Source organism: Chlorocebus sabaeus, chromosome 21 (assembly GCF_047675955.1).
Source record: "Chlorocebus sabaeus isolate Y175 chromosome 21, mChlSab1.0.hap1, whole genome shotgun sequence".
In the NCBI taxonomy this organism is placed as follows: Eukaryota; Metazoa; Chordata; class Mammalia; order Primates; family Cercopithecidae; genus Chlorocebus; species Chlorocebus sabaeus.
The window spans coordinates 30,727,656-30,753,347 of record NC_132924.1 but is presented as its reverse complement, the minus strand read 5'-3'; the positions used below and the strand labels follow the sequence as shown (position 1 = coordinate 30,753,347).

Here is a 25,692-nt window from a genome sequence, read left to right as displayed (position 1 = left end):
CTGAACCCGAATATATCTTTTTGCCTCCCTATAGCTGAAGGCCTTTGCTGAGTGAGTGTGTGTCAGCGTGAATTGTTCTGTATATCTACAGTCTGATATGTGACATATCAACATCTGAATTGCCGTGTGCTTGCATCTGCACATACCTTCTTTCTGTGTGTGGTCCTCTATGTGTCTGCGAAGGAGTATGTGTGTGTGTGTGTGTGTGTGTGTGTGTGTGGTTGCCTGTCGGTCCCTGAAAGAATCTCTACCTTGTGTATCCCATCATGGGAGTTTATATTGATATCTTCAAGTGGTGGCCCTGGGGATAAATGTCTCTTTGTCTCTAGGGTCGACATGTCTTTATGATCATCTCTGTGGACCTGTTTCTGTGTGTGTGTGTGTGTGTGTGTGTGTATGTGTGAAAGAGACAGAAACAGAATCTGAAATCCTCAAAACACAAACTCGCTGTCTGCTTGCTGCCACCCGCTCCCCCACCCCACCAGAGCTGTTCAAAATCCTGGTTTCCTCTGTGCCAGTGCCCTGGGTTCTAATAAAGGTTAAAATAGAGGCTTTATAATCCTAACTATACACGAGCATCACCTGGAGAACTTTAAACACCACTGCTGCCGGAACCACAGCTGAGTGCTTCTGATTCATTTGGGCAGGGGTAGTTTTGGAAAGCTCAGATGACTCTAGTGGGCAGCCCAGGTTTCATACTGGGGTCAGAGGTTAGGGCTTTGCTGGGGAAGCAGTGAGTATCCGCTAGGGGGCAGCCCAGTCTTAACAGGGGTCGTGCTGCTGCCATCTCAAGGTGTTGCTGAGAGCAAGGAGCTCTGTTTTCACCTTTGTGGTCTGAGGTTGTGGAAGGTGCAGGGAATCAACCCCTGATCTTGGAGGCTCTCTGCCTTGCTGGATCTCCCCACAACACTCTGCTGGCCTAGAGAGATGGCCTCCAGCCTCTGCCGAGGGTCACTGGTGCCAGACACTCCTCCCTCGCAGCCAGGCAAGTCAGCAGGGTTGTCTCTTTGCAGGCAGAGCCTTGGGTTCCCCAGGGCTGGTAGAAGTGACCAAGCCCTTTGGGGGCCACCAGTGCTAGGTCACGCCAGAGATAGCCTGTGGCCACCAGGGGCCTGGCCAAGCCCTGGGAGCTGGTACAGAGACCGAAGCCTGAGTGCCTGGTAGAGATGGTGCCTCAGGGTGCCCAGGAGTGCTGAGACCAGTGCTTCCCCAGCCTGCCCTGTCCTCCCTGACCCACAGGAAGAGGCTGGGCCAGTGTTGCCATGCTCCCCAGGCTCCTTGGAGCATCTCTTGGGGATATCTGAGGCCTCCCTCCGCATCTCTGATTGAGCCCTGGTGCATAATATGGGGAGATGGGGGCTCCCTCTTTTTGAGCCTTCCTGCAGCTGGTTTTATTTCCGCTTTTTGGATGCCTGCTTATCTCCAGCTTGAGCTTAGAGAGGCCCTGTGGGAGGCAAGGAGAGAGGGAGGGGATGTGGTTAGGCAGAGAGTGAGGGACACAAAGGCCCCTGGGGTGCAGCAGCTCTGCCCGCTGAGGGGGGTGTGCAAGGACTAATGGTTGGGATGCACATGAAGGATTTGCTCGGGCCCCCCATGGCCTCCCGGGCCAGGCACCTGTGGGTTAGCAGTGCCCTGATATGGACCTACTCAATCTCTTTTATAATAATTTAATAGTAATAATAATTTTTAAATAACCATAGCCATTGCACAGCTCTACTGGAGCCTATTTAGCAGTGCCTGTTGATGGATGCTTTGCTGTCCCATTTTTTATTGTTGATGCTATTTTAAAGGATGCGGTGGCAAATGTGCTTGCATGTGCTTCTTTTCGTCCAAGTGCAAATATTTATCAGATGCAGAATTGCTGTGTTGTAGGGTGTATGTCGTAATGATCAGTTTTAGAAGCAGAGTATACTATTCCCCTGGGAGCATGCTGGGCTCTTGCAACCTCCTTTTTCGACTCCCTGTAACCTATCTGTTTGGTCCCCACCAGTGGCCCCAGTCCTTGCAGACCTGCCCCCTTGGAGCTCCTGCAGCTCCGAGGTCTGAGCACATGCTTCAGCTGTCACTGTATTTTCTGTGTCATGGTTTAAGGCTTTATCCCGAAGATGAAGTAGAGTGAGGTAGGGCAAAAAGAGGGTGTAATTGTTAGGGAACCAGGCCAGGCAGCTGGAACAAAGAGGCCCTTTAAGGGGGTAATTAGCTAGAAGGTGGTTTCCTGCTGCTGTAACAGACTGGAGCTAGGTGGGCCTCCAGGCAGGCTGGGTGGCTGTGTTCCACAAGGTCACTTGGCGGTCCTGCCTCCTCTTGCAGCATTGCTCCCTACCCCCCTCAGATCCTGTTCATGTCCACACTGTCAAAGTTGGGTTTGTCATTTGGGAAGGATTAAAGAGCAAGAGCAGAGATCATGCCAGGACCTCATGCACAGAGGGTGCAGATGTGGCCACAGGCTGCCACCCACATTCCATAAGTGCTAACAACTTCATCATGTGCCCACACCTCCAGTCTAGAGATACCAGGAAATAGCATCTCTAGGTGAGCATGCATGTACCAGCGAAAGCTTTGTCACTGTGGAGGAGGGGGAAAATGCAAAGATTTGGGGAGGCAATCCCTCTGTTGCCAAGGAGAAAGTCATTCCAGACCATGCCAGGAGACTGGTGAAGCTGAGCCAGTGTGTACCCATAGTATCCCAGCACCTAGCACAGACTGAGTGCCTAGCACATGTTTGCAGGGAAGAAGAAGAAAGAGCAAGACGGATGCAGGCAGGGAGGTGGGGTTATCCTTGGAGGCTGAAAGCCGTGCTGTAGGGAGCTGGGGGAATAAGGAAGGAAGGTGGTCTCGCCCCCTGCCACTGCACTGGGTTCACAGGATTCACATCTTTCCTTCCTCTCTAGCCCAGAGACACGTTGGGGCTGACCCACAGCTGCTGTCAGTGGGAGGCCAGTGGTGCTGGCCAAGAAGCGTCATGGCTTGTGTCGTGCAGGTTTCCCTGGCTGCTCTCCTCCTGCTGCCTATGGTAAGGGCCCAGGAACATCTCTCTGGGAGCCCCAGGCTCACCTGAACCCCCACTCCAGAGAACCCAAGTTTTATGTGTGCCCTCAGCTCAGCTATTCATCTGGCTGGTATTTCTGCCAACACCACCAGTGGGCCACCCAGTGCCTTTGTGTGAATCAGAAAAGACATGCCTTCCTCAAGCCCCTGTACTGATTTGACTAGAAATGATTACAAAATTTACAAATCTTTATGATGGTAATGTGTGGCAACCTTTGGAGTTGCACAGTACACAACCTGCTCAGCTGAATGCAGGAACCCTGGTCAGGGCTGCAGAAGGCTCTTTCGATTTTCTCGTCACCAGCCCACAATGCCCTGCCAGGACAGAACTCAGGAGGCTGCCCCCTGCTCAGGTCTCTCCCTGAGCAAAGGTGGGGATGGGGAGTGGGCAGAGGAGGACTCCCAGGTATTGGTCCCACCACTCTACCTGAGAGTTCAGAATAGCAGTGGGTGAGGTTGTCCTCAGAACCCTGGGTACCAGTCCTGCCTCTGCCCTGACTCACTGTGTGACCACAGACAAGCCTGTCCCTTTCCCTGAGAACTGCCTGCACATCTGTGAATAGTAGGGATTGGACTGTGTCCCCAAACATGGCCCTTGGCAACTCAAATGCCTTGTGACTGCCTCCATACTTGCTGACACACCCCTGGGAACCATCCCTGCCCTGGGGTCTTGTGTTAAAGCGACAGCATTTGGAAGCAGCTGTCATAATAGCAGTGCATAGACTGTGAAGTTAGTTGGTCCTGAACTTGAAGCCCATATCTGCTATTAACCAGTGGTGTAACTTTGGGCTGGAGTTTCTTAACCTTTCTGAGCCCCAGTTTCTCCTTCTGTAAATAAGGATGGTGAGTAGTCCCCACTAAATGGCACCACCGCTCCTTAGCCTGCAGCTGCTGGGGGCACCTTCTTCCTGAGTCCCTGGAGGAAACAGACAATGAGCTTTCTCAGCCTGACTTCTCCCCTACCACTTGTTTTCTCCTTTAAACTGCAGTCGTAGCCTCGTGGCTGCTGGAGTCAGACCTCCTGGGTTCGAATCCTGGGTTTTCAGTCTATTGAGCCACATGACTTTGAGCAAGTGACTTAACATCTCTGTACTTAAGTTTCCACATCTGTAAAATGGAAAATGATAAAAATAGTACTGCATAGTACTCTCCATATCCATACACACGCACACATATGACACTCAGAATAATGCATGCACAGAGTGAAGTGCTATATGCACTTGCTAATATTGTTATAAGATGTGGAAACTGAGAGCCCAGGAGGGGGTGGGACCTGTCCAAAGCCACACATTGAGTTGGTGACTGAGAAGAGCCCTCATGGTATCTCTCAAGGTGAATGTCAGGGCCCCTGCTGGCCCTGACATCTCTTGTCACTCTCCTCTCTGCTTCTACTCCCCACTCCCTCCAGGACACTGCCCCTGGGGCTTTGGTAGGAGAGCTACTACAGATGGCCTTCCTACCTGCTCCCGCCATACATCCTGTGTTCTCCTATAGGCCCCCGCCATGCATTCTGACTGCATCTTCAAGAAGGAGCAAGCCATGTGCCTGGAGAAGATCCAGAGGGCCAATGAGCTGATGGGCTTCAATGATTCCTCTCCAGGTGAGCGGGGCAGCAGGGAGCCTGTCACATCCCAAGTGCCAGCTTTTAGAACTGTTTCCCTGTTCTCAGGCTCACTTAGCAGAGAGTGGTCAAGGGTATGGGTTTCTGGGGCCTTCAGAAAGCCCTTCGGAATACTGATGTCCTGGATCTGCTCTGGGCAATGATGCTGGGGCTGCTGTCCTCAAGGCTGGTGTGGCCTGGATGCCTCACAGCTGTTCTGGGTGACTGGACGTGGCCGCCTTCTCTCCCACAGGGGCTAGGGTAATGTTGGTGCCTGGGCTGGGCAGTGGCTGTCAAGAGCTTGTTAGCAGGCAGAATGGGCCTGGTGGCAGCAGGGACACAGCTGTTGCCTGTGGCTGAGCTGTAGAGCACTTGGTCAACCCAGGGCAGGAAATGTGGGGTCCTTTCCGATCTCCTCTGCTCATTGCATCAGAAGTCAGAGAAGAAAGCAGCAGCAGGAACTGCAGTCTTGAAGACTTGGATACAATGCTCCTCCTGGGACTGCATTTGAGGAGGGTCCTGCTTCCCTGCGCTGGAGGAAGCACACGTTGCAGGACATTGAGCGTTCTTAGCTTCTCCCTCTAAATGCCCATAACACCCCGATCCCAATGACAGCCACAAAATGCCTCCCAAGATTTCAAATGTCCCAAGGGAGTGATATGATCCCTAGTGAGAACCAGTGGCCCCACTGAACCCCTCTCCTCCTAACTCCCCATTGTGCAGATGGGAAGGCTCACAGAGCAAAGGTGCCTTCGGCCCTTGGCCTCAGGGGAAGTTGGGGATTTGGGGGAGGGGGCATCACAGAGGCCTCTCCAGCCTCACTTTTGCCTCAATCTTTGGAGGACGGGCTCCATGCTGCCTAAGGGTAGGACTCTCTGCTCAGGCTGGAGGGATTCATTTTTCCTTCTGGATCCTCCTGGCTCCTCTGAGCACCATCTGTTTAAGCACTCGATTAATCCGCAGCCCAGTTAAATGGAATGGTCCCACTGGACGGAGCTCCCCGGCCAGTTGCTTCTCAGTGAACATTAACTGGAGAGGGAGCTACTCTGGGCTCTGCTGGCCTTTGCCTCCAGCTGAGCTCTTGCTCCGCCCTAACCAAGGCTGAATGGGGATTCGGAGCCCCACCAGTGAGGGAAACTGAGGCAGGGGGCCCAGAAGGGCACACAGTTGGAGGAGACTCAAAGAATACCCCAAGAATATCTGGTCCAAGTCTCTGTTTGGAGGGTGGGACTGCCGAGCCCTGAGGGCAGGGATGGTGTGGATCACATGGAGGATCAGGCTGAGGTGGGTCTGGAACCCAGGTGTCCTGCTCCCAACCCAGGGCCATTGCTCCTGCATCACATGTCTTGGATACATTTGGGGTTGAGCAATAAAAGCATCCAGGAGGGAAGAATAAGAGGCAGGGGCTGGGGTGGGACAGGGACCTCAGTGTAAGCTGTGTGTAGTTTAATTGCACACCTGCTTGTTGAACTCTGGGCTGAGAGGGCAAGACAGGCCTGTCCACAGGGATGTCGTGGCAGAGACAAGGGAGATGGATGCCAGGCTGGACATACAGCATCCCTGGAGGGGCCAGGCCAGTGCTGGGGAGCAGGTCTCACCTGCAGGTCTGCTCAGGAGAGGAAGAGAGAAGTTCTCTGTGGGAAGGATTCATATATTAAAACTGGATCCTTGCTTCTCAAACCTGGCTGCACATCAGAATCACTGGGGAACTTTCAGAAAAATGTACTCCAGCCACAATCCAAACCAATTAAATCAGAAGCCTGATTCCGTCATAGTCACCATAGGTTTTAAAAGCTCCCCAGGCGATTCTAATGAGAAGCTGGTGTTGAGAACCCTTGAGCTAGGCCCAAGGGGCAGGTAGGCATTTGAAGGCGGTGGACAATTGAGGGATAGACGAATGGGTGAACGCGGTAGGCTGAGGAGTCCACAAGAGGCAGGAGCCTGGTGTTTTTGGCAGTAGTGAGTAACCTCCTGTATTTGGAACTCAGAATTGGAGCAGATGGGTTGGGCTGTCGAGGGGGCATGGCTGAGGGCCCAGGGAGCAGATATTGTGTATTTCATGTCCGTCTCCACTGGAGTTGAAGGTGGGGGAAAGCAGTGACCGGCTCCCACTGAGCTGGTGTCTTTGCCACTGCCCCAGGGGCTCCGCTTGTCCGCCTTCAGGGACCTTGTGAGTCAGGGCTGGTCATAGGAGGTCAGGGTGCAAAGGATTCTCCAAGAGGTGAGTGAATAGCTCTCCTTTAACCCTGTCCAGATGGGAGAGGAGGCTGCACCCTCTCACGGTCTGCCTAAAGGAGAGGGTCCCTCATCTCTCCCTACTCATCCCCTTGCTTGAATCATGGGGTGGGGCTGAGCTAATTAAGCAGAAACAAAGGGCAGCCATTAGGTGGGGAAGAGGAAAAGACTAAAGGCCCAGCTGGACCACCAACTCCATGGCCCTTTCCTGCTCTGGGCCTCAGGATCTTCTCTTTTAAAATGAGTGGGGTGGAGTGGATCATGTTAATAGCCAGGCCCTCTATAGACTCCCTGTGTGCCAGGCTCTGTGCCAGCACTTCATTCTACCACCGCAGCGGCTGGGGGATGGGGGTGGTTCTATTATGACTCCTATTTTATAGATAAGAGAACTGAGGCACAAAGAGGTACTTTGCTTAAGGACATAGTCCATTAAGAGGCAGAGGTGGAACTTGCCCTCAGGCAGCCTGTACCCTCAACTTCTGGGATGCACCACCTCTGAAGAGTGATGCACTCTGGGTCCCAGTACCCCCCCAGCCCCAGCACCAGCTGTGGGATCTTTGAAGGGCCCTTAATACCTTAATTTTCATGTCTGAAAAATGGAGGAAAAATAATACCTACCACTTGGGATTATTGCATTAAGTGATAAAAGCCTGTGAGAAGTGCTAAGGACAGCATATGGCATTTGCTAAGCGCTTAACTAAGACACTGTAGTTATTAGGAGCTGTCATCTTGGAGTGTTGGGGGTCTCCAGGGCTGCCACCTTCTGCTAGATCCCAGCTCTTCTGGGGAGTAGAGAGACATCTCTAGGAAGCAGGTCAGTGCCACTTGGAACAATCCTGGAAGGCTCTCTGGAAGAGCAGGGGAGAGGTTAGGGACCAGATCTGGGCTTCAGAGGGCAGACGGAGAGTACGGGAAGGTGGAGAGAAGCATTCAGCTGGAGAAGGGTGGAAGGGGAGCAGTGAGTAAGGCGGGTGAGCACTGTAACAGCCAGCACTTCACAGTGGGCACTGGGTTCTCTGTCTCTCCCTCTCTCAGACATGCACGCATGTGCGCGCATGCACGTGCGCGCACACGCACACACACACGTGTGCGTGCGCACGCTCAATACTCATTTAACCCTCACCAACCTATGGACTGGGTAGAGTTTACCCCCATTTAACACATGAAGATGCTTAGACACAGAGAGGTTAGGTTGCTTGTCTCTTACCTAGTAAACCCCTCAGCTGGGAAGGTGGAGCCAAGGTGTGCATGCGGATGGTTCTGGAGTCCATGCCTTCGCCCCTGGGCTGCATTTGCTGCTCAGAAGAGGAGTGAGGACACACCCTGGGCCTCAGCTTTCCCCTTGCCAGGGTGAAAGGTCATACAGCAGAGGGAGTTGCAGTGAGGCTGGAAAGAGGCCGTGGGAGAGAGGGGCCCTGAAATGTGCTTGAAGTCTGCCCTTTCCTTAGCTATGAAAAGGCCAAAGGCTGTTTGTGTTTCTAAGGCCCAGGATAGAATGAGGTCTCGGCCTCTAATGACTTGCTTGGGAAGGAGAGGGGCAGGCCAGGGTGAGGAGAGGCTCCTGGGGAAGCTGTCCTGAGAAGCAGCGTCCATCCCGCTCACTTTGGGGTTGTGGTCTGAAGAGCTTGCCCTGCAGGCTGAGGTTGGAGGACTCCCCTCAAGGGGACCTCAAGTTCAGGGAGAGCGTTGACCTTGCTGTCACTCACCAGGGAAGGCCTTACTTTTCCCCCATTGCACCTTAAGAACCTCTGGCCTGCTCTTAGGGGTGCCCTGGCTGGAGCTGGGCTTCTTGGCTCCAAATTAAACACACTTGTGAAAGATGGGCCTCCACTCCTGTCGTCACACCTGCAGCACTGTAGAGCCCCCAGGAGCATTTAAAGATGCTGATATCCAGGCCCCTCTCCAGACCAAAGTCCTCAGCATTTGGGTCAGGAGGACTCCATGCAGATCTGTGTTAAAAGCCTCCAGGTGATTCTAAAGTGTATCCAGGTCTGAGAACCACTGGCCAGACAACAGCATCCACCAGGGTACTCAAGTGATCTCAGGCAGAGAGTAGCCCCTCAGGGCCCAGATAAGCCAGGCTGGGGAGCTCACTACTAGCTGAGTCAAACCTGAGTGTACCAAAGAATCGACATCTATGTGTTGTGTTATTAATCCATGCCAGCCCTCCTGCTGCATCTCTTTCCTGCACCTTCCCTGCCCAGGTGGTCCCCAAGCACTCACACCATGCACAGAATGCTGGCCAAAGGTCAGCTGATGTCCTTGAAACACACTTGAAAAAGGAAACTTGACAGCTTGTTCCAATGCCTGTGAGTGTAAACTCACAACAGTGTCTTTTATAGAGTTTTAAGTTACTTTTATATATTTTGTGTGTCTCCCACAATCTTTTAAATCTAGTAATATGAGTCCATTGGAACAAGAGCCCTGATCTTAGTTGAATTATGTCCGTGGCACTGTGTGTGTGTGTGGCTGGGGGGCTCCAGGGGGCTCCAGGAAGGCACTTGTTTCCTTCAAGCCCCTGATCCTCACTGATCCTAGGACCTCCACCGCAAAGAGAATCTAGGATGGTGCTGTGCAGAGTGGCCTTCAGAATGGTAGCCAGGAGACAGAGATGCACTGAGGGGAGGCACCCATGGTAGCAGGCAGCTTAATGGGAGTGAAGAATAGAGCCCAGAGAGATGGCCATAGGGAGTGAAAGCAAGCTTGCAGCCTGCCTTGTATTGTTTGCAAAATCCTTGTCATGTTTTAAAGGTGTTTATTGAGGAGAGGAGGAGCTTTGGAGACATAGTTAGTCGTTTTGTCCCCGGTTCCAAACCCCTAAATGCTAATGGGATTTGAGCCAATACCAAGTTGGCTCTGTCATATGATGCCCACGGAGGCTGAGGCCAGAGGTGGTGGTCATTGGCCAACCACACTGGAGGCAGAGCCGACTCTGAGATGGGACCCAGGTCTGTTATCTCAGACAGGAAGTGCCCTTTCTCCTGAAGTGCTCTTGTGACCAGAAGGGAGGGACAAAGAACACCTGTACCTGGGAATTGGCATCCCCAGGCCACACAGCCCCCAGGCTCTGTTCACTCTGCAGTCTGCCTGCCCAGGATGAGACCAGCCAGCATCTCCTCTTTGCAGGGCTGCAGATTTTCATCAGCCCAGAAACCTTCCTTGCATCTAAGCAGTGTTGGTCAGTGTGGTCCTCAATGGGGGTCCCCACACTCTGGTGGAGAAGGAAGAGGAGGCCTGTGGTGGCCATAGCAGGGGCAGCAGAGAGCAGGCTTGGAGGGAGGATGGAAAGGCCTGCTCATTGCTATTCTAACCTGGTCTCAGAGGCGTGTCCAGGGCACCAAGTGCCTTGATCCAGTCCTCTCTGCCTTCACTAGAGGGGAGAGGCCAAGAGGAGGGAAGCACATCAGGGCTGGGCCAAGGCTTCCCCATCCGTAGAGCAGGAGGAGCTTCTTGTCTGGGCCTCTCAGCTGCTCTGAGACTCAACAGGCCTCAAACCTGAGGAAAGGGTGGTGTCTGCAGGGACCCTCATGTTGAGGAACTTATTCCCTGACAGAGGGTTTCACTTCTATCCAAACTTGTGTTTTCCTGAAGTCTGGTCATTCTCAAACTTGAATATCAGATCTTCTGTTATAACAGATTGCTAGGGCCACCCCAAGAGTTTCTGATTCAGTACATCTGGATGGGGCCTGAGCATCTGCATTTCCAGCAAGTTCCCAGGTGATGTTGCCCGTCTGCAGTCCATACCTTGAGAACCACTGACTTCCAAAGGGGATGGCAGCATCTTTAGTCCTATGCCACCCCCAGCACTCAGCTTACAGCGGGGTCCTCATTTTATGGAACAGAAACATTGGCTGTAAAGTAAATTTTGGTAAATTGAATTGTTTTTACCCTGGATTGCATGCTAAAATGGGGACCTTGTTCTAACAATACCTGGGCATCCTCAGGTGGCTTCTCAAAGGAAGGACCACGGCTTTGTCTGAGTCTCTTTGGTGCCCTGCTCTTTGGAGTTTTGAACACTGTAGAACTGGACAAAATCATCACCATGACAACCCAGGATTAGCTTCTTATTTTGTTCCAGACAAAAGCTAATAGCTTGTGCGTTCTCTCTCAGTCGCCCTGCCTGAGTGGATCCCTTCCCTCCTGCTTTACACTTCACTGCCATTCCTGGGCACTTTATAATGTCTTAGGTGGGAGCAGCTCCAGAAAGTGTATGCAGCACTCCCCCACCCACCCCCGGGCCTGCATTCCTCTCTCCATGTCCCCCAGTGGGGGCCTATACACTGCATGTCCCCCAGTGGGGGCCTATACACAGATGGAGCCACGAGACTTGGAGTGTTGTCAGGAGTGGAGAGGTCTCACAGAGAACAGGATCTGTTCTGATTTTCAACCTCTGGAGGAAGAAGGGGAGGACGGAAACTTGGCCTTGGTTGCACTCGGCCATCTCCTCCCTGAAACATGTTTCTGAAACATGGCTGCTGTGTCCCTCGCCTGTCCTGGTTTTCTTTCTCAGTCTTCTTTGCCAAGGCCTCTTCTAAATGCTGGCATTTCTGTTGGGGGCAGGCCTGTTCTCTCCTCTTTTCTTCCCTGATCTCTGTTCTCTCACTAGACAAACCATCCATGTCCGTGGCCTAAAGAGCATCCCTGTGCTGCCCGCTCCCTGCCCTCTTCTCCAGTTGCTACTTCTCTAGACTCCAGACTTTTTTCCAGCTGCCTACTTCTACAGCTGTCTCCTCTTGGCTCTTAGCACCATCTCAAACTGAACGTACCCCAGACTAAGCTCTTGTTTTCCAACTTGCCTAATTCCTCCAACATCTGCTTCTCACCTGGCCCTTTCCACTGTGGTAAATGATCCATCCATCCATCCATCCATCCATCCATCCATCCATCCATCCTCCCACCTACCCACCCACCCACCCATCAATCCACTTGTTCATCCAGACACTGAAGCCAGAAACCCGAGTGACATCCTTGGTACCTCTCTCCCTTGTACTGTGTTAGTCAGGATGGCCTCGACTCTGCAGCAGTAACAAATCAATCTTAAAATCTGAGAGACTTAGCACAGTAACATTTCTTGCTTGCATGTATCACAGGCCAGTGTGGTCAGCAGAAGTAGGAGGTGGAGCTCGACTTCACACAGTCATTCAGGGATCCAAGTTTCTTCCATCTTGGAACACTGCTACCCTTAACATGTGGTCTTCAAGGGTGGTCCAGAGAAGGAAGAGAGGCAGCCTGTGGAAGCTTGTGAGGGATATTTTAGAGGCAGGTTCCATACTTCCACTCTCTCACCATTGGCATGCCCTCAGTCATGTGATGTGGGTGAGCACTAATAGTCTTTTGCACACTTGCCAGCTAGGTCCAGTGTGTTGCCAAGCCCTGTCAGCTCTGCTCTTGACTGTCCCACACAGGACTCCTCTCTAACTCTGCTGCCATTGCTCCAAATCAAGCTCTTTCATCCCACCCCTAGACTACAGCCATGTCCTAACATGCCTCCCCGTGTCTGCATCTCTGCTATTGGACTATGTGATCTTTCCCACACAACCAAATCCAAGTGTGACTCCTTGTCTTAAAGCCTCTCTGTGGTAGGTTGAATAATGCTCCCCACCCCGCCCTGAGAGGCCCACATCATCCTAATCCCTGAAACCTGTGAATGTGTTACTTTACATAGCAAAAAGAACTTTACAGAGGGAATTAAGGATCTTGAACTGAGAATTTTATCCTGGGTTATTTGGGTGGACCCAGAATAATCACATTGGTCCTTACAAGTGAAAGATGGAGGCAGGAGAATCAGAGAAGAAGAGAGACTTGAGGATGCAAAGCTGCTGGTTTCAAAGACGGAGGAAGGGGCCATGAGCCCAGGAATGTGGGTGGCCTCTTAAATCTGGAAAAGGCAAGGAAATGGATTCTCCCCTAGAACCTCCAGATGAAATGCAACCCTGCTGACACCTTAATTTTAGCCCAATGAGACCCATTTCAGACTTCCGAACTGCAGGAATATAAGCTGATGAGTTGTGCCATTTTAAGACAGTAAGTTTGCTTACAAACTTACAGCGGCAGTAGGGAATGGATACACCATCCAGTGGCATCTCTAAAAATTTAGCATAAAAATCTAAAATTATTAATACAACTGGACTAAGAGCTCTGTGAAGGCAGACACTGGGCCCTTTCTATTCACTCTTGTATTGCTCTGCATCGTCTGACTCAGTATGTCTTGAATAAATGAGTAATTAAGAGAGAGAGGAAGAAGAAAGTGGGAAGGAAAAAAAAAGGATAAAAAGGGGAGGGGGAGGAGGGGGAGAAGAAGGAGAAAAGGCATCTTGAAATCTTCCAGTCTCAACAAAATTTAGCTTTGTTGAGACTGGAGTGTGGAACATATGGGTCTGTAGAAGCTGGACGTACTGTGTGTGAGTGGAAGGAAAATCAGTTGCTGTTTTTAGTTAGAAAAACCCAAGGCTGTCTCAGGAACCCAACTCCCATCCTCCCAAGCTCCAGGGAAAGGGGCCTGGGAGGATTCAGCTCCAATCCGCTGAGGCCAGAGCAACTTCCATTCAAAAGAGGAGAGGAGGTGGGAGCCTGCTGGGTTTTCCCATCTGTGCTGGGCTGGGAAGTGGTAACTGCAAGAGAAATGGGCACCAGGGCATTCTAGGGAGCCCCAGGGAGGCAGCTGTGAGTCTCCTGAGACCCCAGCAATGCAGGCTAGAGGGCTGAGTGGAGGCTTTCGAGCTCTCGATAGGGTCAGGGACATTGTCTTCGGGTCCTGGGGTCCTGAGGTCTCATTCTAGGTTTCCCAGCTGCCCTGGTACTATACAAATTGTCTCCAGGACTCTAGAGGGCACCCAGGCTGGGGACATACGGGGTGCCAGGAGGGCTTTGAGAGCTGTGGCAGATATATCCTGAGAGCTCCCAGGCCCCGGGCTGGGGTGGGGCACTTCAGCAGATGCCCTTTAGGCACCTTTAGCTGCCCCAGCTATCCTCTGGGCACCAATAGGTCCTGAGTGAATCTCTGTTCCAGATTTGAGCCCTGGTCACTCAAAGCTGGGAGTTCACAGAGACACTCAGTTGTCCGTGTGCACATAGGAAACGTGAATCATGGTGGAGGGGGCGGTGACTGGCCTGAGTCACAAGTGAGCCTGTGGCAGAAGGAGATCAGAACTCAAGTTTTAGGGCTTCCGGTGCTAACACTGAGTAGAGACCTGCCCTTTCCCCTTACTCTGCCCTCAAACGTCAATTTCACAGCTTTGTCTTTTTCTCCACTACTGGCCCTGGTGCATAGATGGTCCCTGGCACAAGGCAGGTACTCAGTAAATAGTAGTTAAGAGAATGTATCCCCTGGTCTGCTGCCAACATGAGAGCCCCCTTCTCCCCTCGTGCCACCCGCCCGACCTCTGCAGCCTTCCTTGACCTCAACCCTCATGACCCTGCTCATTCTCTCTGAAGTGGCCCTGTGACCTCGGCAGTGTCAGCTGGTAGCAGCAGCTGGCTGTGCCCGGGCCTAATGTTCTCCATTAAGGGAACATCTGTTGGCTGGGGCTCCCGGGGCATGGGCCAGACGCAGCCACGCTCCACGGCCGTTCCACGGTCAACATGGGCTGCTGCAGCCAAAGATGTGCTGTTGGGTCTCTTTCAAGGACATGATGTCACAGCCAAGCACATGCTGGCTAGATGTCCTCTGCTAACGGTTACACAGGAATTATCGATGACTGGCCTATTGCTATGAGACCTGATACCCGGCTCCCCTCATCTGGCCTTTAATGTCTTTGCCTTCTTGGGTTATTCTTCTCAGAGCTTTCTATGGTACCCCTGGCTCCCAAACTCTGTCTTTCCATGAGCAGGATGCTATGGGCCAATGTGACTGGGTGTGAACTCCAAAATAGCCGGGTGTGAATTCCGAGAGACAGGATATTCTCCGTCTAGAAGCTGTGGATACCTTCTGGTCCAAACAGCACTCAAGCGTCACGGACCCTAACAGAGACTGTGAGCTCATGGCGCCTGCTCCAAGCGCCTCCTCTTTCCAGCACCTTCCCAGGGGTCCTCTGGGCCTGTCAGCGGCCCTGCCTGGGCCATCTCACCTTGCAGGTCCCTGCTTCACCTCCCTGCCTATGAAAGCCTCTCAGGGGAGTGGTTCCCAGGGACACCTAACTGGGATAATGAAATTAATGATTCTGACAGCAGTGAGGAGGCATTGAATGAGTCTGACTCTGTTCTGACAGCTTTGCACATATGAACTCATTAATCCTCACAGCAGCCCTGTGAGGCGGGTGCTGTTGGTCACTCACTGTCCCTGACGTGGCACAGAAGCCTTCTCCATAGCCTTCCTTTATAATCTCTAACAGCTGCAGGCTGCTTTCCTGCAGCTTTCTTCTGCTGCCTGGCGCTCCACGCTCCTGCCTCCCCGCCATACCTCTGCCACTCTCTCCTGCTTGCATCACTACCTGTGCTTCCTCTGCCCACTCCATAAATATGGGATCTCCAGGGTTCCCTCCTCCATGCTCTTCTCACTTTACGTCCCTTCCCAAAGTGAGCTGTCTCATCCCATGGCCTCAACCACTACCCACAGGCTGGAAGGAAAAGTGAGTGGTAGGGTCGTAAGTACCATGTTAAGGATTGAGGGTGCTAAGAGCCCAGAAAGTGTGCGATTGTTGGTGGGGGGCTTGTGACATGGCCAGATACTCATTTTGAAAAGCTTGTGGTCATAGCTGTATGGGGTTTGTGTACCCGTGGTCTCAGTGAGGGGTCCTGAGCTCCTTCACTGAGTAGGGTGAAGGAATAGAGAGTGGGGCATGGATTGCACAAGGTTTCAAGGTAAAACCAGCAAGGGCTTGATCAGGAGCACTAAAGGGAAGGAGATGAAGTGGGGTGACGCCCAAGTTTCCAGCTGGGGCTGGAACAGGCAATCAGCTTTGAGTAGGAGATGCTGCACTGAGTCTTGGACTGCAGTGTTTGAATCATCTTTGGTTCTTCAAGATGGGGATGTCCAGCAGGCAACCAGCTGTGGGCTCTACCCTCACAGAGTGGACAGCACAGAGGACTGGCAGTTGTCCACATACAATTCTGTAACATCCATGAGCAGGGTGAGCTCATCCAAGGTGGGCAGGGTGGGCAACCAAAGGCAGGGCAGCTACCAGCACCTGCATTCAGTCAGGGCTGTGGGGGGCACCCAGTAAAGGCTGAAATTGTTCCTTGGATTTGGCAGCGAAGAGGTCTCTGGTGACCTTGGTGAGAGGTGTTTCAGCATTGTGGGAGGACAGAGCCAGAGAAGCAGGGATGGAGCAGGAAAAGGTGGCGTCAGGCAGGGCAGGGAACTCTACAGAGGCTGGCAGAGCTGGAAGGAGAGGCAGGCACAGGGGGAAAGGGGTCAGAGGAGTCGCTGGGATCCCTAGACCTGAAAATCTGATCATCAAGCTTGACAGTTTCCTCTTCCTCGCAGTTCATGTCCAATGAGGCACCAAATCTTGGGGATTCCTAAACACCTCTCAGTTGGCCTGTGCCTTCCTCTCCATCAGCCTGGAGATGCTGTGGGGGCCTCTGCAGCAGTGCCTGCCTCCACCTCTTCTGGTTCCGAGTCCTTTCACAATTCTGGCTTGGCGCGTGCAGGCTTCTGCCTGGCTGGCTTTCCCCTCTTCTCCAGCTGATGAATTTTTGTCCCCTGCTGGGCCTGCCTTGGGGGTAGGTGTGGGGAGTGGAGCAGCAGCCTTAGACCAGCCTGTTCCTGCCCTTCCCCCTAGGGGGAGTGGGGGGCCCTGCTGAGGGGGTGGGTCTGAAGTGGGACCCCTCAGTGGTGGCTGAGGAGGGGCTAGGGTGGGGCGTGTGGGAGAGGCTGCTGCAGAGACCCCTGCATCTCGGCATCTCATTCCTAGGGATCCAGCCCCGGCCTGGTGTGTCTCCCCTCCCCACAATCCTGTGAGGTTGTGCAGCTGTGAGGCTGTGGGGCTTCAGGGGTGTGGGGCAGTATGAAAACAGGTGCGGGCTCCCTCCTTCCCTACCCAGGAGCTCCTGAAGTGCCTTGTGTCTCCATTCCTGTTTGAGGGATGTTCCCGGTACAGGACTGAGCCTTCCCTCAGACTGTAGGCCTTGCCTTCCCTCCACTAAACCACTTCCGGCCCCCTGCAAGGGCCTGGCTTATAAGCAGTGGAGCACACCTCAGTGTGTGTATATATAAGTGTGGGTGTATGTGTGTACATGTGTGATGTGTGTGTGGTGTGTGTGGGTGTGGTGCATGTGTGCACATTCATGTGTGATGTGTGTGTGGTATGTGCATATATGTGTATGGTGTGTGTGATGTGTGGTGTGTGTGTGATGTGTATGTGTATGGCATGTGTGGTGTGTATGTGATGTGTGTTGTGTGTGATGTGTATGTGGTGTATACGTGTGATGTGTGTGTGATGTGTGTGGTGCATGTGTGTGGTGTGTATAGGATGTGTGTGTGTAGTGTATGTGGTATATGTGGTGTATATGTGATCTCTGTGTAGTGTGTGTAATGTGTGTGTGGTGCATGTGTGATGTGTGTTGTATGTGTGTGTGATGTGTGTAATGTGTGTGGGTGTGAATGTGGTGTATGTGTGTGTGGTGTGTATGATATATGTGTGTGGTGTGTGTGATGTGTGTGATGTGTGTGTGGTCTATGTGGCATGTGTGTGGTATGTGATGTATATGTGTGATGTGTGTTGCTGTGTGGTGTCTGTGATGTATGTGTAGTGTGTGTGTGTGATGTGCACGGTGTCTGTGGTGTGGTGTGTGTGTGATGTGTGTTTGTTGGTGTGTGTGTGTTGTGTGTGTAGCATATAGGTTGCTGTGTGTGGTGTCTGTGGTGTGTGTGCTGTGTATGTTGGTGTGTGTGATGTGTGTATGGGTGTGTGTGGCTAGCCCCTCTCACCATGACTGTCTTACCCACAGGCTGTCCTGGGATGTGGGACAACATCACGTGTTGGAAGCCCGCCCACGTGGGTGAGATGGTCCTGGTCAGCTGCCCTGAGCTCTTCCGAATCCTCAACCCAGACCAAGGTGGGTTTATCCCAGTCTCTTTAGGCCACGCTGGCTTAGCCTGCTCCCCAAACTCTGCCCCAGGCAAGCACCAAGGACAGGGAGGCCACCCTATAGGCAGACAGTCCCTGCTCCCGAGCTCACATGTGGTGTAGGCGATGAAACCAGAGACACGTGCACACACGGGGACACAGGTACACTTGGGGACCGTGGTTGTGGATGAGAGCAAGGCTGTGTCCTCACGTGTGGGATCCATGCCGGCTGTCACTCACCCTCCAGCCCGGGCCCCTGTCTGTCAGTTGGGTATGTGGCCCGGTGGCCCCCTCCCAGGTGTGTCTGTGAGGGTAACGTGAAGCGATGCTGTGGACGCCACTTAGCACAGGACTTGGCGCGTTTTGAATGTGCAGTAGTAAATGTTAGCTGGGATTATTGTCACCATCCTCCCACAGCCACAGATCCTCAGCGCGCAGTGGGAAGCATGGAGAGAGACGTGCATGTAGACACCCCCCTCAGAAAGAATGAGACGCGTGGGGAAGGCAGCTGGACACAAGACACCCACATCCACATTCAGAGCCACTTAGACGCTGGCATAAGGCCCAGTGGGGCCGGCGCACACTCACGTTTGCTCAGCAGAGCATTTTCTGGGCCCTAGCTGCCCTCAGGCAGTTACATGGGCTCAAGTTGGGAGGAACTGGGTCTTGGGCTGCCTGGGGAAAGGGTGCCACACACAGGGAACAGTGTCACAGTGCTGTCGGTGAGTCGTGAACGTGGGCTTGGAGGCACGGGTGTGCGATGGTGCCTCCCTGAGAGGGAAGGCTGGGTGGGTGCAGTGTCCTGCAGACCTGGGTTCGGGGCGTATCTGTGTCTGAGATCTCTGGGGGGCACTGAAGTGCTGTGGAGATATCCAGGGACCACCAAAACGATAGAGGAGCCCACAAGGTGGGCAGAGTGGCCGAGCTCTGTGCACAGGTGGGATGTAGGGCGAGGGCAGGGGAGAGAAGGCAATGCTCTACCTACAGGCAGAAGCCCCAGTAGCCCCATCTCCATTGCAGGGGGTGTCTGAGGGGAAGGGGTAGCTGCAGATGGCTTCTTTGGATGTGGGTCCCTTGGGCTCTTCCAGAACGGTTCCTGCCTTTTGGCTGGGACCTGTGAACTCCCCCACGGGCCTTCTACCCCATCCCTGTGAGTGTCACAGGAGGCAGGGTGGCCAGCTGAAGGCACTGAGTTGGGGCTGGGCAGAGAGAGCTGGCGGGGCTGGCTCCAGCCAGGTGACTTACTGAGCCACCTCCTGGGTATGAAGCCATGGGCGGGGGCTCCCTAGGGTATCAGAGGGGTCCGAGTTGTGTGTGGCCATGCGACCTGGCCTTAGCGTTCTTCTTTTCCAGCCTAAGGCTTAGGCTGATGTCCTTCTAGAAGAGGCAAGTTTCCAGGCTCCACTCCAGCACTGAGTCCTACCTGCTGCAGTCCCCTGTCCTCTCTGAGAGGCAAAAGGCAAATTTGCCAATTTGCTGTCAAACCTCAAATTCCAATAATCAACTCTGCCCTGGAGGGGGAGGGGCTTGCGGGAGGTGGCAGAGAAGATAGTGGCATATGTTGGGGGTCCCAGGCCCCCGTCTCTGGCTCCCACCCCAAGGTTTGTTTAGATGCGCTGCACCCTGCAGCAATACCTCCACCTCCAGACCACCGGCCGGCCCAGGAGGAGGGTGGCATTGAACTCTCCCATCTGAGGGCTTGGGGATTGGGTGTGACCTGAGCAGGCCAGAGTGAATTTTGACAGAGGATACAGGCAGCGGAAGCACTGCAGTGAGAGATACAGTGGGACTGGAGGGCTGTCAGGCATGGTGGCAGCCAGTGAGTGATTCAGCCTGATTTCCAATTCATTCCTGTAGAGGCCAACTTAATCACTTCCTCCATTCATGTATTTCTTTCATTCTGTCATTTCTTTAAAGTTTGTTTATTGAACGTCTACTCTGGGTCAGATTCCATGCCAGACTCCTTCTTCTTAACAGCAAAAGGCAAAAATGAATCAATAGTAAAATAAGGTTTTCTTAAGATACGCTTTCCTCCACACTCCCTCCTTCCTCTGGCGGTGGCACAATGAAGGTGTTATTTACACCTGATTCTTCATGGTTCATTAAGGCAGGGCCTTTTAGCACCTCTGTTCACAAAGCTTGATTGGTGAGACTTGCCTTGAATACTTTGCAGGGAGAGAATGGGATTCCTCTGTTTCTTCTCGGTTCCCAGGTAGCCTGTTGTGATGACTGTGGCTGTGTAGGATATTGGAGAGACTGGACATGTGGGAGCACTAATCTCCCTCCTCTTCTCAAATGCTTCAGCTCGTTTCTGTTCTGGAGGTCTCCAATGTCCCCAGCTTATAGTCCTCATGCCTTCTGGGTCCCCCAGAGCCCTCTTTAATGTTTGGGGTTGGGAAGGAGGAGGAAGTGATCAGCAAGACCCAAGGAGAGCAGCCCCTGACTTTTCTTACCCCGTTGCTCACCTCTGACTTTTCTCTCTCTCTTTCTCTCTGTTTCAGTCTGGGAGACCGAAACCATTGGTAAGAGGAACCTTGGTGAGGACAGACCGCTGTCTTTCTGTCCATCCAGCAGGAGCCCAGCCTCAGGAGATCTCAGGCTCTGGCTGCTGGGATTGGGGTGGGGGTGGAATAAGAGGCTCACTGGGGATCAGGTTCTTTCCTCTTTCCTCCCTTCCCTCTCCCCAACCTTGGCCATTCTGGAAGTGGGAGGAGGGGGGGCACAGGAAGATGCACTACACAGGCATGACCTTAGGTCCCTCACAGGCTTGTTTGGGAAGATGAGACTCACCAATGGAGGGGCTAAGAAACAAGCTCACACATGAGTGCAGGTGCATGTATGTGCATATGCACAGACCTGAACATGTGCATCAGTCCATGCAGATACTGACATCCCTGACAGCTAAGAAGCCGGAATGCACAGTGAGCAACAGAACAGAAGAGCGAATGATGCAGCATGCAGGCAGAATAGTGAAGAAGTCAGGGAAGGCTTCCAGGAAGAGGTGGCATGTCTGCTGGACCTTGGGAAAGGAGTTTTGAGAAGGGGGGGTGGGGTGGAAATGGGATCTCATTGCAAGCAGGGGTTTTGGCATAAGAAAAGGGTGGAAATGGGAATAAAGAGTAGGAAGAGAGGAAAAACTGTCTGAAAATGAAGTCTTCCAGATTCCCTTTGATGAAGAGCAGTTTTGGAGGCTGAGGTGGAGGATTGAGCACCAAAAAGGAAACCCCAAGCCCTGGACCCATTTTTGCTGTTTTTTGCCCATTGTTTGAAAAGGCCCAACCATCCCTTTTCACTTTCTCCCTTTCCTCTTCATTCTGGAGGCCCTCCCATCCTCCTGGCAGTACCCATTGCCATTACCTGTGGTGGTGGAGAACTGAGTCCTGGACCATCCTGAACATCACAGAAATGCAAAGACAGGGAGAGTGGTGTTAGAAGGTGCGGTGTGTGATAGGAAGGTGCGCGGCTGCTGTGTGTGATGTTGCCTCTTGGCGAGGACCCCATCCCCTACTTCCTGTAGACCAGGGGTAGCCTGAGCCTTCCGGGGCGGAGAGTAAACAGTAGCTAACTGTAAGCCAGGCATTTTGATACATGCCTATGTCTGTATTTTTTAGGAGAGTCTGATTTTGGTGACAGTAACTCCTTAGATCTCTCAGGTAAGGAGTTAGGCTGGGGTTGACCATGGACTGGCTGGAGGGAGGGCATCTGCTAGTGTATGAGCTTTGAGAACCCCATCCCAGGCTGGGCTCTGCTCCTCTGTGGCTGTGTGATCTTTGGCAGGTGACTTTTTTTCCCTGATAAAGGTACAGATTATCTTCATGGAAAAGCACACAGGCAGAACATCATGTGTAGAATTTCAGGGGAGACACGGATGTTTTAAGAGTCCCTTTGTGGACTTCAAATAAAGAACTCTGGGATTGAATGATCCTTGACTGTTTCTGAACTCCAACATGTAGAACAGTGGCTCTCAAACTTGAACCGTGCATCACAGTTACCTCGTGCGCTTGTTAAACACAGGTTCCTGGCAGTCTGTAATTTATTCCGCCTGGGGTGGGGCCTGAGAATGTGCTTGTCTCGCCAGTCTTCCAGGTGATGCTGATGGGCTGATCCCGGGACGGGCACCCCTTTGGGAAAGCTGCCTGAAAGTTTTGTGTTCCTGTGCAGTGACTGGGGCAAATCAGCTTAGTGAAGTAGGCACAATCACTGTGGGGTTTTGACAATCTCAAGAGCACTCCATCTTCCGGAGATTTCTGTCAGAACAATACAGTGGCAAATTCACAGAACAGTTCTGAACAAAAGGGTTTATGTTTCTCTGAGCCCACACTGTGTTATAAAAAGGAAAAAAAGAAAGAAGGAAAATAAAAGAAAGGAAACCGCTTTTCCTTCTAGAACACTTTTTTTTTTTTTTTTAAATTGTTTTTCAAAGCAGCTTCCCTTTCCTCTTCCCACCATCCTGATGTGAGCAAAGCAGAGAGGAAATGAGGCCCCAGGAGGGGAAGGAACTTGGCCACAGTGGTGATTTCCCTGGGACATTCAGACTTTCTGAAAGAAGTGTTCAGAGGGACTTAAAAGGAGGTTGCCTGAGACAGATTTGCTGGAAGAAGGGACAGTTTGGCATCAGCTGTGGGACAGAAGTGAGCTCCTTTGCTCTCCCTGGGCTTGCCAAACTTCCCCCTTAGCCTGTGCCGTAGAACTCAGAGCTGGAGAAGGGCTGGGCCCAGTCTCCCTGTTGTGGGCAGAACTCTCCTTTCTGGCAGTTACCCACATCCCAGGAAGTTCATTTCTGACTTTCTTGGCTAAAGAGAACTGGCCTTAGATCTTCTAATGCAGGAAGCGAGGGACACAGATTGGAAAACTGGAAGGATCTCCTCTCTTGGCCTCTGCCTCCCACAGGGGCTGACCTGCTGCCCTCCTTGCCTCTTTCCTGAGCTCCCTGGAGGTGGCGTTGGCTGCAGAAGGGAGGTTTCTGTTCAACAATATGGGTACTGGAGCCCCTTTTCTGCAGGTGTCTCTTGTTTTATACAATGTCCTGGTCTTTGAATGCTGTAAGGGGAAGAACCAACCACACGTGTCCCGATAGACCAGATACTTCCAGTGTCAGGCTGGGTCACACTCAGGTGCTGGGCTGGAGAAAAAGGGACCTGCTTGCTCAGCCCCCTGCCCTGGACATGAGTGGCCCACCATTATAAACCATCAGGTGAGGGGAGAATGAAAAAGCAATCTTGAAAGACTGACACAGCCCCGGGCAGGGCAATACCCAGCCTGGACTCTACTGTGCAGCCAGCACATGATTCATTTAATGGCCATGACTGATCCCACCCTCTCGAGTGTCCCACTGAATGGCCTTAAAGTCAACCAAAATAGAATTAAAGTACATTAGTGACAGGAAACAGCCCTCCCAAACTCTGAAAGACAACACTTTAAAAGAAACCCAGATATATATCTTCATAAGATCTGGCCGTGTGTTAGTGGAAATCTGGACCTTGTTAATGAAGCAAGCCCTGTGTCCCCTTGATGCGAGATGTTGCAGCTGCTGTGAGGCTCAGAGCTCCGAGGGGAAGCATCACATCAAACCGTGTTCCCAAGGTGTGCCAAGGACCCCACCCACACCCTGCAGTCACCAGAGGGGATTCCTGAAAGTGCCCAGATCTCCTGACTGAGAATCCCTAAGGGCAGGCCTGGAATCTGCATTTGTAATCAGTCTCCTAGGTGGTTTTGCACACTGACATTTGAGAAGTGCTGATCCAGGGCCCAGGGGAGGACTCAGGCCCATCCCTGATGAGCATTTGGAAATGTTCCAGAGGGGAGGGACGCAGGGATGCTGAATTCAGCTGGTGCAGTCTCCCCATCTTTGGTTGAGATGAGCTTGCTCCTTGTCTCTCCATCCCTCTGATCAGCAATCACTGATTTCTGAAACTTTTCCCCATGCTTCCCAGTTGGTCCTAGGGGTTTCCAGGAATTCCCACTGAACACATCATTTTTGCATTAGAATTTCAGGGCCCTCTTAATCATTTCTGGGCCTCCCTGAGTTTTCTTTTTGCTGCAGACATGGGAGTGGTGAGCCGGAACTGCACGGAGGATGGCTGGTCGGAGCCCTTCCCTCATTACTTTGATGCCTGTGGGTTTGATGAATATGAATCTGAGCCTGGGGACCAGGTGAGTGTCTGCACCCTGCTCCCCAGAGGTGATGAGGGTGGGGCTGAGGAAACTTAGGTCAGTAGGCAGCATTCATGAGCACCTGCCGGGGCTGAGAAGCAGCTGGGATGCTGCCTATTCCTCCCCACCTACACCTGGCTGCTCTTCCAGGATACTGGAATTAATGCCACTGGGTTAATGCCAGGCCCAGCAGGGGGCTTCCTGAACCTTTGTTCAGGCCAAGGCTGCTGTCTGTTCTGATTGGACAGCGCTCTTGCCTTCAACAGCATGTACTGAGCATCTGCAGAATGCTGACACTGTGCAAAGGGGAGTAAGAGGCTTGGCCAGGGATAGGAGGTGGTGGAGATGACATCAGCAGAAGAGAGGAAGGAGGAGCTAGGCCTGGAGGTGGGCAGGCCCTGGCCTGGGAGACTGCGTGCAGGCCTGAGGCAGGCTGGCTGTGGGCAGGTCTCACATGAAGTCCTGCCTGTCTTGTGATCTCCTTCAGGATTATTACTACCTGTCAGTGAAGGCCCTCTACACGGTTGGCTACAGCACTTCCCTCGTCACCCTCACCACTGCCATGGTCATCCTGTGTCGCTTCCGGTGAGACCCTCAGCAACATTCAAGCAAGCACCAGAACTGGCCAGGGCCTCAGAGGCCTTGGCCCATCTCTCCCCTCCCCCTTGATGTCAGCCCTAGAAGACCCCTTGGAAGGCATTTCCCCGACCCCAAGGATAACAGATGGGAACCTTCACCCCAGAGAGGGCAACTGACTTGTCCAGGGCTATGCAGCCAGGCAGAGCCTGGGCAGGAAATCTGCATTCCTTGCTTTTGTCTTCCTGGTCTAGATAGTCAGAGGCCACAGTGGGGAGAAGTCTGGCCATGTGGGGTGGTGGATCTGGGTTCTAGGGGCCTGGAAGTCAGTGAGGATTTAGAGGTTGGCAGAAGGGTGGCCTGGGTGGGAGACCTGCTGAGATAAAGCCACAGAGTTGGCCCACCACCGATGCCCACATGGAGGGTGGGTGTGAAATGCTGTGGGGTCCAAGGCTTCTTTCTCCCCTGGCCCACTCATGTAGGAAGCTACACTGCACACGCAACTTCATCCACATGAACCTGTTTGTGTCATTCATGCTGAGGGCGATCTCCGTCTTCATCAAGGACTGGATTCTGTATGCGGAGCAGGACAGCAACCACTGCTTCATCTCCACAGTGAGTGAACCGAGCAGGCCCATTAGGGCTCTGCCTGGAAGGCCCTGCACCATCCCCTTGGTTCCCTAGGACGCACATTACCTGCCTGACATCCTGCAGGTCAAGTGTGTTCCTGCAGGTGAAGGCATTGCCCCACCACCCCTGGTTTATGTGAAAACTCATGAATTAAGTTACTAGTAGGCGATGAGCCAATGTACGACATCACTTCCAGCCAAAATGTTTCCTGTCTCTTACCCTGGGTGTTTCATTTGGCAAGGCAGTGGAGGAAGGTCAGCTGGGAACACCAAATCCCACTTGACTGACGAGGAAACTGATGCTGAGAGAGGGCTTACCCAGCCCCTGGTCATTTAACTAGCCTGGGATGGAGCCCAGGTGCTGATTGGCCAGGGGTCTTTAGAGACACCTCCCCAGGTCTCATACCTCTGGAGGAGGTAGCATGCGGAGAAGCTGGTCTTT

General features: G+C 52.7%; 1 protein-coding gene across 6 annotated transcripts in view; it reads left to right on the top strand.

The window, feature by feature from the left end:
* ADCYAP1R1 (ADCYAP receptor type I) overlaps positions 1 to 25,692 on the top strand; it is a 59,341-nt gene that overhangs the window by 8,060 nt on the left and 25,589 nt on the right. For 3 of the 6 annotated variants that reach the window (XM_073008997.1, XM_007981692.3, XM_007981694.3), the window contains exons 2-9: positions 2,892 to 3,013; positions 4,543 to 4,648; positions 17,774 to 17,881; positions 20,394 to 20,414; positions 21,504 to 21,545; positions 23,936 to 24,045; positions 24,533 to 24,630; positions 25,104 to 25,236. In XM_073008997.1, coding sequence (XP_072865098.1) covers positions 2,963 to 3,013; positions 4,543 to 4,648; positions 17,774 to 17,881; positions 20,394 to 20,414; positions 21,504 to 21,545; positions 23,936 to 24,045; positions 24,533 to 24,630; positions 25,104 to 25,236 — 669 coding nt within the window. In that variant the 5' untranslated portion in view covers positions 2,892 to 2,962. The remainder of the gene's footprint in view (positions 1 to 2,891; positions 3,014 to 4,542; positions 4,649 to 17,773; positions 17,882 to 20,393; positions 20,415 to 21,503; positions 21,546 to 23,935; positions 24,046 to 24,532; positions 24,631 to 25,103; positions 25,237 to 25,692) is intronic. The other 3 variants (XM_038004795.2, XM_007981697.3, XM_038004794.2) reach the window with 2 other exon arrangements.